The sequence below is a fragment of the Podarcis erhardii genome (genome assembly GCF_964252035.2).
Source record: "Podarcis erhardii genome assembly, chromosome: 8".
Taxonomy (NCBI): Eukaryota; Metazoa; Chordata; class Lepidosauria; order Squamata; family Lacertidae; genus Podarcis; species Podarcis erhardii.
This window is the reverse complement of record NC_138499.1, coordinates 39,810,953-39,824,469: the sequence shown is the minus strand read 5'-3', so window position 1 is coordinate 39,824,469 and position 13,517 is coordinate 39,810,953. Positions and strand designations below refer to the sequence as shown.

General features: G+C 40.2%; 1 protein-coding gene across 1 annotated transcript; it reads left to right on the top strand.

The window, feature by feature from the left end:
• Window positions 1–675: 675 nt before the first annotated feature.
• MRPL15 (mitochondrial ribosomal protein L15) lies at window positions 676–7,811 on the top strand. Its single transcript, XM_081874711.1, has 5 exons — window positions 676–921; window positions 2,366–2,514; window positions 3,860–4,025; window positions 5,117–5,240; window positions 7,354–7,811. The coding sequence occupies exons 1-5, from the start codon at window positions 805–807 to the stop codon at window positions 7,689–7,691; spliced, it is 894 nt and encodes a 297-aa protein (XP_081730837.1). The 5' UTR covers window positions 676–804; the 3' UTR covers window positions 7,692–7,811.
• The last annotated feature ends 5,706 nt before the right edge of the window (window positions 7,812–13,517 follow it).

Here is a 13,517-nt window from a genome sequence, read left to right as displayed (position 1 = left end):
GCTACTGATTTTGTAGTATGGAGGTATGACTGACTTCCTATTTTCATTTTTTATTGGAATTGCATTGCTGTTTTCACTAGAATGGTTAGCTTGGTTTTATATTTAATGTACTCCACCCTAGAACCACTTGCGGTTCAGAAATGAAATAAATGATAGTGACAGCTGTTTTGCAGGAGACAATGTATTATTGTTGTTGTTGAATTTATATACCGCCCTATACCCGGGGGGTCTCAGGGCGGTTCACAGAATATAGTAAATGTAAAAATCCAAATGCAGCGCAGCTGTGATCTGGCAGCGGTGTCAGCGTGCTTCCGCCTGCAACAGAAGCGAAGTCTGGAACCGTTGTCCTTCAAACTGAGATGTGATGCCCATTCCATTGAATTCAGATACGTTGTGCTTCCCCTCTCTCAAAACAATGGATAATAATAATAATAATAATAATAATAATAATAATAATAATAATATAAATAAATAAATAAAGGATTAAAAATACATTAAAACATCAGTCATTAAAAACTTCCCTAAACAGGGCTGCCTTCTAAAGTTCAGTTACTTGTTTATTTCTTTGACATCTGATAGGAGGGCGTTCCACAGGGTGGGCGAGATACCAAGACAAAACGAGGAACCGGGAGAGGTGCCTCTCTATTATTTCTTTTCTCTACAGCTACAGCATGGGGTTGATGGTGTTTCTGCGCCGGCGCAGAGCCTGCTGATTGGTTCTCTCTCGTGGGCTCTCCCTCCTCCCGCCGCGCCGCCCCTTCCTCTCTCCTTCATTCATCGCCCTTCGCTCGCGCCGGGGGAGCGATGGCAGCGCGGGCTGGAGGAGGCGGAGGGGGCCGCGCCAAGGCCTTGGAGCTGCTGCGGACCTTGCCCAGGGTCAGCCTCGCCAATCTACGGCCGAATGATGGCGCCCGGAGTCGGGTGAGTTGGAAGCTGGCGGGTGAGGAGGGAGGCCTTGGCTCCGCGGCTGCCTCGCTTGACGCTGCAGCGTTAGGCCGCCTCTGCGCTGCTAAGCGATTTTCCCTGCCTCCCCTCCCTTATTCAGTGCCGCCTGCCCTTTTTTTGATAGGGTCACTGGTGTCTCTAAAGGGACCCAGAAGAAAGGAGGGGCACGTTTAGCTTATTTCCCGTAAGTGGCCCCCTTGTGTGACTTCATTTTCTTCACGTGGGGGTGACCTTAGAAGTACAAAAGGATGCCTGTGTGCATGTTTTTACTGGACCCAGTCATATTGCATCTGAGTACAGTACACAATATTTTACCTAGAATCCTGTGGCATCTTAAAGTCTGCTCAGTTTATAGTGCATGATATTTACTAGGAATGAGCGTGCTTCATCTGAGGCATATGTAATTACAAATCTTACAGGTATATGTATATATACACACAAACACTGATATTTAAAAAGTTGTGAGCAGTGTCTGATGCCCATATATTTCAGTCATAGTTTTTTAGCATTGTTACCCTATTCTGTCCAATTCCCATATTCTAAAAATACTGAAACACTAGGCTACGTAAACACTATACTTTTAAAGCACACACATATCCTAGGAGCTGTAATTTGTTAAGGTTGATAGGAATTGTAGCTCTGAGGGGTAAACTACACTTCCCAGGATTCAGGGGGTGGGCGTGCTTTAAATGTATGGTGTGTCACTTATGGGAGAGTAAAGCAGAATGCATGAAATCTGGGGAGGAATGATTTTATTAATTGAAAAGGTGAAGTTTAATTTATGCTGCATTCATGATGCAAAATTCTCTATTCCAATTGCTTCACGTTTTATATAAATAATAGTAGAAATGAATTGAATTACTCTGTACGTGCAAGGAACAATATACTTTAAAAGTAAGCTGACACCAAAAGATGGAAATAATCTCTTGCTCATGAAATCTTATGCCACAGTATGCTAGTTTGTCTTAATGCCATGGGACTTTTTGCTGCAATGGCTGGAGCTTTTCCAGTAGGAAGCATGAATTGTGGAATAACCGTTAGTCATTTTTTCTGTATGTAGCAGGGAACCCATTACAAGTTGTGGAATTTATTTTTAGACTATTATCTGACAGCTTCCATACCTCTGCCTCTTTCCTACTCACTTTTCTACACCACTCACCTTGCTGTGGATTATGCAAATTAATGGGGTTTTATTTTGTGGTGTGTTCCGAAAAGTCAGACCTTATTTCCTATACATGCTTACTCAGTATTAAGTATCACTGTATTCATTGGGGATTTTTTTCCAAGTATGTGTGCACAAGATTGTACAATCTTCTATGATATTTTTTTTAAGGGGGGTACCTGTGTCACAGAGCTATTCTTTCACAAATAAACTGAATATGTGTTATGTAACAAACTGATGTTTGGCTATTTCCTTTAGGAAAAGAGTCGGCGTGAAAAGTCTCAATGGAGGAAAACAACTCACAGAAGCCAATGGAAAAGAGGAACTCGTCCTCGATTAGGCTTTGAAGGAGGCCAAACTCCATTTTATCTAGTTATTCCAAAATATGGCTACAATAAAGGTCACCAGTAAGTTTGCTTCCATGATCATTTTCTTTTTAAAATGTCTGTAGTCAAAATTTATTGAAAGCACAATCCAAATTGAAAGCTGGGAACAGTGGGGTGGACTGCTGCATCCAGAGCCCTCCAGTTGTGACAGTGAAGACAGAAGGTGGGGGCAGGAGGTAATTTAAATTATTTTTGCTGCACCATCTCCAGACTGGTGTAGTTGAAGGACACAGATTGGGGCCATTGTTAGTAGCTGGAGCAGCTTTCAAAATCAATACACAGCACTATTTTAGGTCCATTAATTTCATGAGTCTACTCTAAGTATAACATACTTGGATGTAGCCCAGTGTATTTTTCATTTGGGGGGGGGGGTGTCTTTTTAAAGTAAACCATGGTACAGTATCACTACATGCAGACATGTAGAAAAACCTAAAAGCGCTGCTGTTTAAAACACATGATATATTTAAGAAGGTAAGGCAGAACAAAGATGAGATTTTTCACATCTTCGCCTAAATTGTTGAGAAATGAAGAAGAAACTAATGATTTATTTTTCCAGCCTCTCACAGAGGAAAGAGGATTAGCAAAATGCTCTTTTGATTCAAATTACTATTTGTTCCACCATTCTCAAATCCCAAATCAGACCTGAGGTGCCTAGATAGAAGTAGGGGGTGTCTTGATGTGTCAGTCATAACAGGTGATGAGGTTGTACATTGCACTCAACAGCAGAACCCTACTCAGTTTTAATCTGGCACTGTACTTGGTTGTGTACAGAAGTGAAATCAGTTGGTGCACAGCTTAATCTTTTGCAGCTAGAGTCAAGGAACACTGCTAATAATGCTATCAGCGACATGATAAAAGTAGATTGGAATCCTATTATAAGGAAGGAACAAGAAGCCAAATTTCTATGACAGTATGTGAATATTTGGCATGTGCGGAGACCATCCATGGTCCGGAAAACCTATCTTGTTCATGCAAGAGATAGTGTGTATGGGGTGAGACTCTCTCCACCCCAGTTCAAGAGGCCCTTCGCTCATGCCTCATTGCAACCAATATGTTTTTTATTTTTAAAAAAACACAACAATGATAAAATTCAGTGGGATTGCTTTCCAGGTACGATTGGGATAGGGAACCTGATACTTCCCAGAAGTTGTCAGATTCTCAGTAGTGTGGAATTAAAGGTACTATAGTCCAGCAACCTCCCTGTGATGGATATCTTGGGTTGCACCCTTTGCACTTAATCCAGTAATAGAGCAGATTTCACTCACTTTGGTGAGACTTTCACAGGAGGAGCTTTGCAGTGTATTTTGTGCTTAGTATGTTCTCATTAGTTCTGAAACTCTAAAAGAGTTTTCCTTTGTTTGTACAGCCTCAGGCGCCAGTATCCGCCTCTCACTCTCAAAAGGCTACAGTACCTGATTGACTTAGGTAGAGTTGACCCCACACAACCAATAGACCTCACGCAGCTGGTAAATTCCAGAGGTGTAACAATACAGCCACTCAAAAGAGATTATGGTATCCAACTTGTGGAGGAGGTAGGTCTGTAATGCATAATATTTTAAGCCATTTAGTTTTGGGCATGTTCTTTTTTTTTTGTTTTGTTTTAATAGATGAAGACAAGTAGGTATCACTCCACTAGAGAGCAGTATACATTATCAGATTGCTTGGTTTTGTTTTGCTGGGTAAAACACATTCTTAAATCAGATTATTTTAACAATGGAAAACATGGAAAAATAGATGAAAGTTAAATCCTAGTTTGGTGAGTAGATGTTTGATCAAAATTCTTGGTGTTGTCAGGTCTTGCACACAAGTTTTTAAAATGTAACATAGATTCCAGAGATGAATGCAGCAAAGTGGGTGAACATTATAAAAATAAATTCAGAGTCCAAAGATGTAACTCATTACTGGGCCATATGGCATTTTGGATTTGCAAAGCAAAAGCAATCTGCTTTTGAAACTCCAGAGAATTTCAAAATCTGTTTGTTGTATGTCAAAGGAGTCTACTTTTAAATAGCAGAAGAAAGCAGCCAAATGATTTTTTTCTAGTCTTACAGCTACTTCTGTGAAAGCAAATATTGCATCCTGTCAGCTTGACTTGCTGGCGTGAATAGTTCAAAGCGAATAGGTTTTCAGTCTTTTTTATATGGAGATGTTTTTGATGAAATTCTACATTCTGTTGTAATGGCAAATGCTAAATAATTTCTGTGATTCTAATTATGAAAGGAAGTGGTGAACCCTACTGAGCATCAATCTTGAGTGCAGCAGGATTGCTATTTCATATTTTCAACTGGGCTCCACAAAACAGCAGCTTAGAGCCTACCCCATGTTTCTCAAGACAAATCCCCAACTCTCAGGAGAGGATTTTTGAAGGGATGCAAAGTGGAAGAAGGGATGGGAAAATTTCTTTCTGTTTGAGTTACACTGGTTTGGATACCAATATAAGGTATCCTTTGCTCTCTCTCTTTTGATGAAGAGTAATGAAATTATGTTATATTCCATGCACTTGAACGCCTGAGACCCATAAAAGCTTTTCAGTTCTTTGCTGCACATTATAGAGCATGATAGCTGAATAATATGAGCCTGTTGATCTTTATGTGACCTAACCACTCTTCATGTGAACTTGTAGGGTGCCGATACATTTGCAGCAAAAATTAATATTGAAGTGCAGATAGCATCTGAACTCGCCATTGCTGCTATTGAAAAAAATGGTGGCGTTATTACTACAGCCTTCTATGATCCAAGGAGTGTGGGTAAGAATTCTCACTGCCTCTGTCTGTCCAAGTGTTCAGTATTTTCTATTTCAGTGTTTATTTTCATCGCAGCTCTTTATCAGCATATACAACTAGTCTTTTAGATGGTTCTTGAGGGCAACCCTTGCATTTTTCCGCAACAACAAAATGCAGAAATGAGCTATGAGCAGAATTTCACCTACCATTTTAGCTGGGCTGGTGTAAAGGGTTGGCATTCTTAGGCCTGCATCTTGCTAGGGAGATCATTCAGAAGACATGGATCCCCCTGCCCCTGCTGCTCTATCGCCTTTCTCTTGCTGCTTGAGTGAGCAGCAGCTGGAACAAGACGAGGAGGGAGCAGTACTTTTCTTGCCCTCTGAACAGTCATGCAGGCTGAGCCCAAAAGAAGAGGGCAAAGGAATGGCCAGCAGTTATCTGTCTGGAAATGGTCGTTATAGGTGGCTTGTAAGCAACACAGATATTTTAGCTTACAAGGTGAGCTGACTGAGCACATCTTGCCCATGGACCCTTCCTAAACCTGGCACTGGCACTGCATTCTTTCCTCAACAGCATGTCTTTAAATAAACTGGTGTTAAAATTGCACGAGGGTCTCTGTTGCTCCTCCCCCCCCCCCATCAACCTTTCACTTCATGTGTTTTGATTGCATGCAAATCAGAGACCATTCCTCATTCAAATGAACTCCTGGATTTAGTCTATTGTGCCTGCATAATAGAATTCCAGGTGCTTCCCTTCCTGTGCTTTCCTTTTGCTAAAGGAAAAGTAACTACTGCAAAAGGGTCTTGCCTGCTGCACTTTTTGCCCTTTCGGACCTGTAGATTTATGTGATTGCTTTATATGAAGACAAGTTCTATGTAGGCAGCTACTTAAGCTATTAGCAGGGTTGGGGAACAGAATCTTCCTCAGCTCTGTCAAGGGTCACTACTGAGGACATTGCCTAAAGTTAACATTGCTTTTGATGTTAATATATGGAGAAGGCATTACAGTACCCTGGACCCAGACTGTTTATGGCTTTAAAGATAAAAAATTTATCCAAATTTAGACCAGAAACAAATGGATAGCCAATTAATCCCGGATTAGTGCTTTATGAACTCTGTGGTCTGGTCCAGCCGTCTTCATTTCATTAAAATAAAAAATGTTTTCAAAGGATGTTCCATGTACAGCACAATGTGGTAAACTACTTGAGACATTAGGGCACATAAGACAGGGGCTAAACCCATTTTATCACAAATGGGTGCAGTAGATTTGTCAGCCAGTGCTGGAGAACAATCCACACCTGTTTAAAACTGTTGCTTTGCCAATAGAAGTACTTGCAAGCTATGGAGAGGATGTGATTCCTTGTCCAGCACAGGCATATTTCCCCATATCCAGATCAAGTGGCCCATTTGCCACCAGTAACTCAGTCTTGTCTTGATTCTGCTTCAGTGTGTTCACCGTCATCCAGGCAGTTTGGCCAGTTTCCCTATGGAAAATAAAGGGAACAGACTTCATATTCTCTGTGCTTGACTTCATATCCTCTAATTGCTATAGATGAATTCAATACAGAAATCTGCTGTTGTGTAAACCTAATGGGCCCAAATAAGTTAAGCAGCACCTTTTCCAGATTAATTCTGAATTTTGAATGTCATTCCTAAGAGATTTCCCCACAAGAGGTATAGCAGGTGTATATGGTTTGGGGCACATTAAAAATTAAAATATTTATTTCTAAACCACCCTCCATCAGTTATGACCTAGGGAGGTTTACAGTCAAACACCAAAGCATTACAACATTGTAACATTCAATTAATAATTTCAATCCAATTTATAACCATATAATCAGAGGAGCTGACAACATCTATCAATTTGTAGCTGGTCTCCAAAGGCCTAGAAGGAAGAGGTAGGTCTTCAGCCAGTGCTTAGAATCCACTTAGAATCCTATGACTGTGTCAGTCTTACTTCCAAGGGAAGGGTGTTGGATAGATGGGGAGCCACCACAGAGAAGGCCCTATTCCTCACTCAGCAGGAGGATGTAAGCTAAAGAACACAATATTTATACTACACCCACCTTTCGGCAATGAAATCACAAATGCCAGAGTAGCTAATACTGTATTTTTTTGTTCCATTATTTTGCACATAGGTATTCTTTGCAAGCCAGTGCCCTTTTTCCTACAAGGCAAGCCTATTCCAAAGCGAATGCTTCCTCCTGAAAATCTTGTCCGTTACTATACAGATCCTAATAATCGTGGCTACCTGGCTGATCCATCGAAGATTTCAGAAGCAAGACTAGAGCTTTCCAAGAAATATGGTTATGTCTTACCAGATATTACAAAAGATGAACTCTTCCAAATGCTGAGCACACGCAAGGACCCCAGACAGATTTTCTTTGGCCTTGCTCCAGGTTGGGTGGTAAACATGCCAGAAAAGAAAATTCTGAAACCAACAGATGAGCGCTTGCTAAAATACTACAGCTCATGAATGCTCAGGTTGGAGGCAACTGTTAAAAGAACTCAAAACACAAAACTGTATTGTCACTATTTTATATTAATACACAGCTAGTCACAGTACAAATAAAATAATAAAATGTTGACAGTATAATAGTTCCATAATCTGTTTTTTTTTAAATTCCTCCTTTATGTGAGATAAGTTGATTGGTATCAGGATTTCCTTCTGAGTATCTAATAAATGTGCTTTTCACCTGCTTACAATCTGCTTTACAGTGTATGTATACATACAACACCATCCTCTAGTTTCTGCAATTGTTTCTGGAATCATATAATCAAATATTTTGTTTTAAAATAGTAATCTTTGTAACTATAAGTAGGCATCATAGAAAAACAAATCAGCTGGCACATATGAGCCTCTGAATTCCTCTGATTGTGTTGTCTGCTCCCTTTTCTCTAGCCCCCCAGTCGCCTTTCTCAAGCTTTAAAGCATGCTGTGGTGCTGTCCCTGCTTCCTCTGCTGGCTCTTCTGCTCTGATCCACTTGTCAAAACTACTAGGATGCTTCTTTTGATGTTGTAGCACAAAACTCTGCTTGAGCAAGGAGCTAACTAGATGGCACAGAAGCGGATTATACATATATTTTTCAATATATGAAGAAGCCACAACTCAGTCTAAAGACAGGTTTCTTATTACTATGTGGTATAATTGTGGTAGCTGTTGATGTGGATACACCAACTACACTGAAGCAACTCAACTCCAGGTTTTTCAGTAATAGTCATGTCAAACTCCCATGCCTCAGCAGGGAGTTAGTTCCATGGTCAGGGGGAAGGCATAACAGAAGCCCTGTGTTGTGTGCCTACCAAATGTATGACAGATAGGGATGCCCTTGAAGAGGGTATGTTACATCTGCAGGTTTTGTAAGAACTTTTTTTAAAAATCTGCCTGAATAATCAGAGCAGCTTCTTTTGAGACACACAAGAAATTCTGCCTTTATTAATCCCTGTATGAAATGGTCTGATCTGTGTGTGTCAGACCAATGTGCAATTAAAACAATCCAACACATTTCCTTTTTTTTAGAATGTTGCAACACAGTTCTCTGCCGTTTAAATGAATCAAATGTATATATAAATATTTTGGAAAGAATACTTAAATAAGTATTAGATAGAAATTTGCTTTAAAAATAACTTGCAGATTAATGCCCCAAATGGAACAGAATTACAGGTAAAAACATGCAAAATTGCCAGGCAGTAGTTCCACACGCCCCTTCTTTTTCATTGATTAAACCTTTTTAGTTGAGTAATCGTGGCAGCCCTTTGAATTGCAAGCTTTGATCTGCTTGCCAAGTGCCAGGCATGTAGTTTTTGTAACTTCTGTGCCAAAGTAGGCATCTTTCTTTAGGGTAGCACCTTTTGCTAAAAATAAAGGCCTCCATTTAAACCCAGCACATAATGTAAACACATGTTTCATTTTAGAGCATCCTGTTCTGTATCCTGATGATTATTGGGTTAAGAAGTGATACCTCTTGTTGTTGCTGTGCTGCTGGTCTAATGTGGAGAATGTGGGGCGAGGGGAAACATTTATTGCTTTCCCTTATTTGTGCTACAGTCTTCTTGGCTTTTTTATGAATCAATTCACAATTGTACTCTGGAAATGGACACATTCAACAGGAAAGCTACTAAACTGGCAGCAGGAGAGGAAGTTAGTCATCTTAATGAAGAGTGGAAGACAAAAGTGTTATATTATTTGTATATTTCAGCTCAATAGGTTTTTCATTTCCACTCAATTCTTTTTAGTAGGATGAACAACTTGGGGGGGGGGGTTGTCCTTAAAAACAAAACAGCATACTTTGGCTAGTGCTGTATTCTAAATAAACCTCAGGTGAAAGGGAAACTCTGATGAAATGATAATGGGGAAAGAATGAAAACAGGAAACAGATGTCTAGTGACGTGCACTGATTGGATAGTGCTTATTTATTAAGCACCATCTTAGTCACAAGGCAGCTGTATCCTGACACCAATATTATAATGGTATCAATACCTTAAGAGCCAAAACAGCCACGTTCCACAAAATCCGGTCATTTTATTTTATAAAGGTGATCTGTAATTGACTTACAATTGGAGGGGGCAGTATTGGCTAAACACACTGCCTTTCTGAAATGCAGCCCACCACTAATACTACACTTTTTACACTTCTTGGTATCTTATAATAGTAACTGTTTTATTTACAAGTTTGGCAACACTGAAGAGAATTCGCTATTCATTACGTTCTCTCATGAGACCAACAAAATCTTAGGCAGCACAATAACAATTTTTCAAAGGAACAAGGGTTCTAGCAACAAGGTCCCTACTGCTCTCTAAAAACTACTCTTTCCTATGTTGCTCTGAAATGTTCCAAAATGCACCTAAAGCGAAGTGCATTTTTCACATGTTCAGGATGATTCGCTGTTTTGGCTTTCCTGTTTTGTAGCATACACAGAAATCTTGGAATGCCATAACAGGAAAGGCACTTTCTCACTTGCCGCTGGAGAAAGATTTCATTTCTGCCAGGGTATACAAGAGGAATATTTGCACAATAATTTAAAATTTCCCTGAGGTGGAGGAAAATTTGCGTCCCAAGCTGCAAACGCTGAAGAAAGATTTATTTTGCTTTCAGGTAAGATTAATGGTGCTACAGCTGAGAACCTGCTTGAAATGACTACCATTGTGTATATTTAAACAAAAGGTGTGAGAAGCCTGTTGCTGGATGGGAGAAGTGGGGAGCAAGTGGCCCGCTGCCTAAGTTCCTGAGGTTGGGGGCACTTTGGGCACTTTCCTGTGTCAGCGAAGGGAGGCACCTAGGGATAAATCTGATGGTGAACCAGTGACTTTGTCTCTGAGGATGTGGAGGTGATAGCACTGGTATAAACGAACCTTCCAGTTCTAGCATCTATGGGGGAGTACCCACATCCCGGCCCAGTCCCATGTCCCAGGATGTCAACTGAGCAAATAGCTGTGCTTGCCCTGCTCTTCAAAATAAGATTGCAGGGGACATAGCAATTGCTGGAACGTCTTAGCTTATGCATAGCCTTGTATCATATCTCTGCAATGCCTTGTGGCTTTGTAACCTGTAGACCCATGTTGGGATGCTGTACTGACTTAAATAAAGCATTTAAAACTGCCTACTGTGGTGAAAGTTCAATTCCAAGTCAGGCAGGGACAGCCAGAGTCCAAGGCAGTTGGTGCAACAGGCAGAAAAATCATGAAGTTATCTTCCAAAACCATCAGCAGTTTGCAAGTGGTCTAGCTGGGTTGGTTGGGAACCACTGTTATATATATAATATTTGTAGTATGTGAGTATATCCTAGTTAATTTTGCTTGGGTGGCCATACTCAAAGAGTAGGCCCATGGAAATCAAGAGACTTTAAAATTAGTAATAATGTAAGTCCATTGATTTCAATACATTTACTTGGAAGAAAAGAAAAAGAAAAGAAAACTATGTCTATACAGCAGTAAGGTCCACTGATCACCCAAGTAACTAGGGTTAGGATTGCAGCCTAAACTGGATTCCACCCTTTGCTCTTATGTTGCTTAGTACTGATTTTAATAATTGGTAGTTGTCGCCCCCCCCCCCAAAAAAAACCCCTCTCTGTTGTGGCATATGCTTTGACATATATTTTTGTAAGATATAAAATTTTAAAATGCATATTTTATATTTTTTGCCCAACATGCTCAAAGTGGTTTACAGTAATAAAGAGGGATGGGGAAATAAAGTTGCAATGATTAAAATGAGCAGTAAGCAAGATGCCGGTAAACAAAATAACTCTAAAACATGAGTATCAGCCAGTCAAAATCAGGACTCTGAAAGGAAATGCCATCATTCTAGAACAGGCATCTCCAAATTCGGCCCTCCAGATGTTTTGGGACTACAACTCCCATCATCCCTAGCTAACAGGACCAATGGTCTAGAAGATTTAAAAGAATCATCTCCTAGATCTTCCAAAAGTAAAACAAAGAGGAATAATTCCTTAGCTCTTAACGGAGGTCATTCTCCAGCCTGTGGGCAACAGCTGCATGTAGAGCTTTGAGGATGCTGCTGTGGTTGGGGACTTCTGTAAAAAGAAGAACACTAGGGGGTGATATTACACTTAGTTTCTGGTGGGATGGTGTTCTTAAAATCAGTCATTGTCCACTCCATTGGTGGCTGGTGCTTTACAAATAGCAATGAATTCAGTTTCAGTGCCTTATGAAAGAGGGGTTTTAGAATGTGTACAAATACATTTTGACTACAAATACTCCAAAAGATATTGGCTATTTATTAAAGGGGAAGCAGATTGAAAAGATAAAAGAATTTCAGGGTGGGGGCATGAAGTGAGGGAAAAGATGGAGGTTTCTTGAAGCTAGTGGCTGGACAAATGAGAATCTTACTGTTCTGAACTTCCCAGGGGCGCCGACTTATAAAAAATATTGGGGGGGCCCATACTGGGGTCCTGCCCCGGGAAGTTTTCTAAATTTTAGATGAAAATTAGTGAGTTTTAAAGTTTTTTAAAAGTATTTTAGAGTCATATGATCAACATTAGAACCCTGAAAACTCGACTCTCTATAACTCCACACTCCGGGAAACTCGACAAGCCTGAAACACTTTTTGGCTTTGAAAAAAGAAACAAAACATAAACACGCACGGTATTTTCGTAAAAAGCTAATTTAATTTACAGTAACAATTATGCTTATAGACTATTACAGAGCAGTGAATATATAGCTCTGAAAAGACTGAAATGATATTTAAATAAATCCTAAACTATCATTAAAAGAATAAAACATAAAATATTGCTGTCGCACAGTAATAGCACTTTGATTAATAAGTGAAATAGCTAATTTAAGCTTACTTTGAATAAGGCTGAGGGTTCATTAAATAAAAATAATATCTCAAAGTTAATGCTTTAATACAGTTAATAAAGTTAATACAGTATGCCTAATACTGTATGTAAATACTGTAATACTGTATGTAAATAACGGGCTTTAATTGGGTCTTACACCCTAAAAATATTTAAGTATTTGAAAATAACAATTACAGTACTATAGTAATATAGAAATACAGTACTAAACTAGTACTAATATTTCGAAACTGAAAATTTAACATTCTGTATGTATTTAATTCTCTATTTTATAAAGATTTTTAATATCTGACAGTGAGTTTGGAGTAGCCCAATGCAAAAATCCTGAGGATCCATGTGGATCCATGCTTTGTAACCACGTTTTTGCACCACTGTGACCCTAGGCAACAGAGGGTGCGTGATTTTTTTGGTGCAAGATGTAGCCATGGACATGCTATGTGATCTGATGGTGAATTTGGGGTGACCCAATGCAAAAATCCTGAGGATCCATGTGGATCCGTGCTTTGTAACCACGTTTTTGCACCACTGTGACCCTAGGCAACAGTGGGTGCGTGATTTTTTTGGTGCAAGATGTAGCCATGGACATGCTATGTGATCTGATGGTGAATTTGGGGTGACCCAATGCAAAAATCCTGAGGATCCATGTGGATCCGTGCTTTCTAACCACGTTTTTGCACCATTGTGGCCCCAGGCCACAGTGGGTGCGTGATTTTTTTGGTGCAGGCTGTAGCCATGGACATGCTATGTTATCTGATGGTGAATTTGGGGTGACCCAGTGCAAAGATCCTGAGGATCCATGTGGATCCGTGCTTTGTCACCACGTTTTAAATGGGGAGGGAAGGAAAAACACAGAAGGGACAAGAAGCACAAGAGGGGTGTGCGGAGAAGCAGCTGGCTAAGAATGCAGGGAAGGAGTTTAACGGGGTGGGGGGGGAGGAAAGGAAGGCAAAAGTCCCGGTCCCCCCAAGCCAGCCCCCTCTCTCTCTCT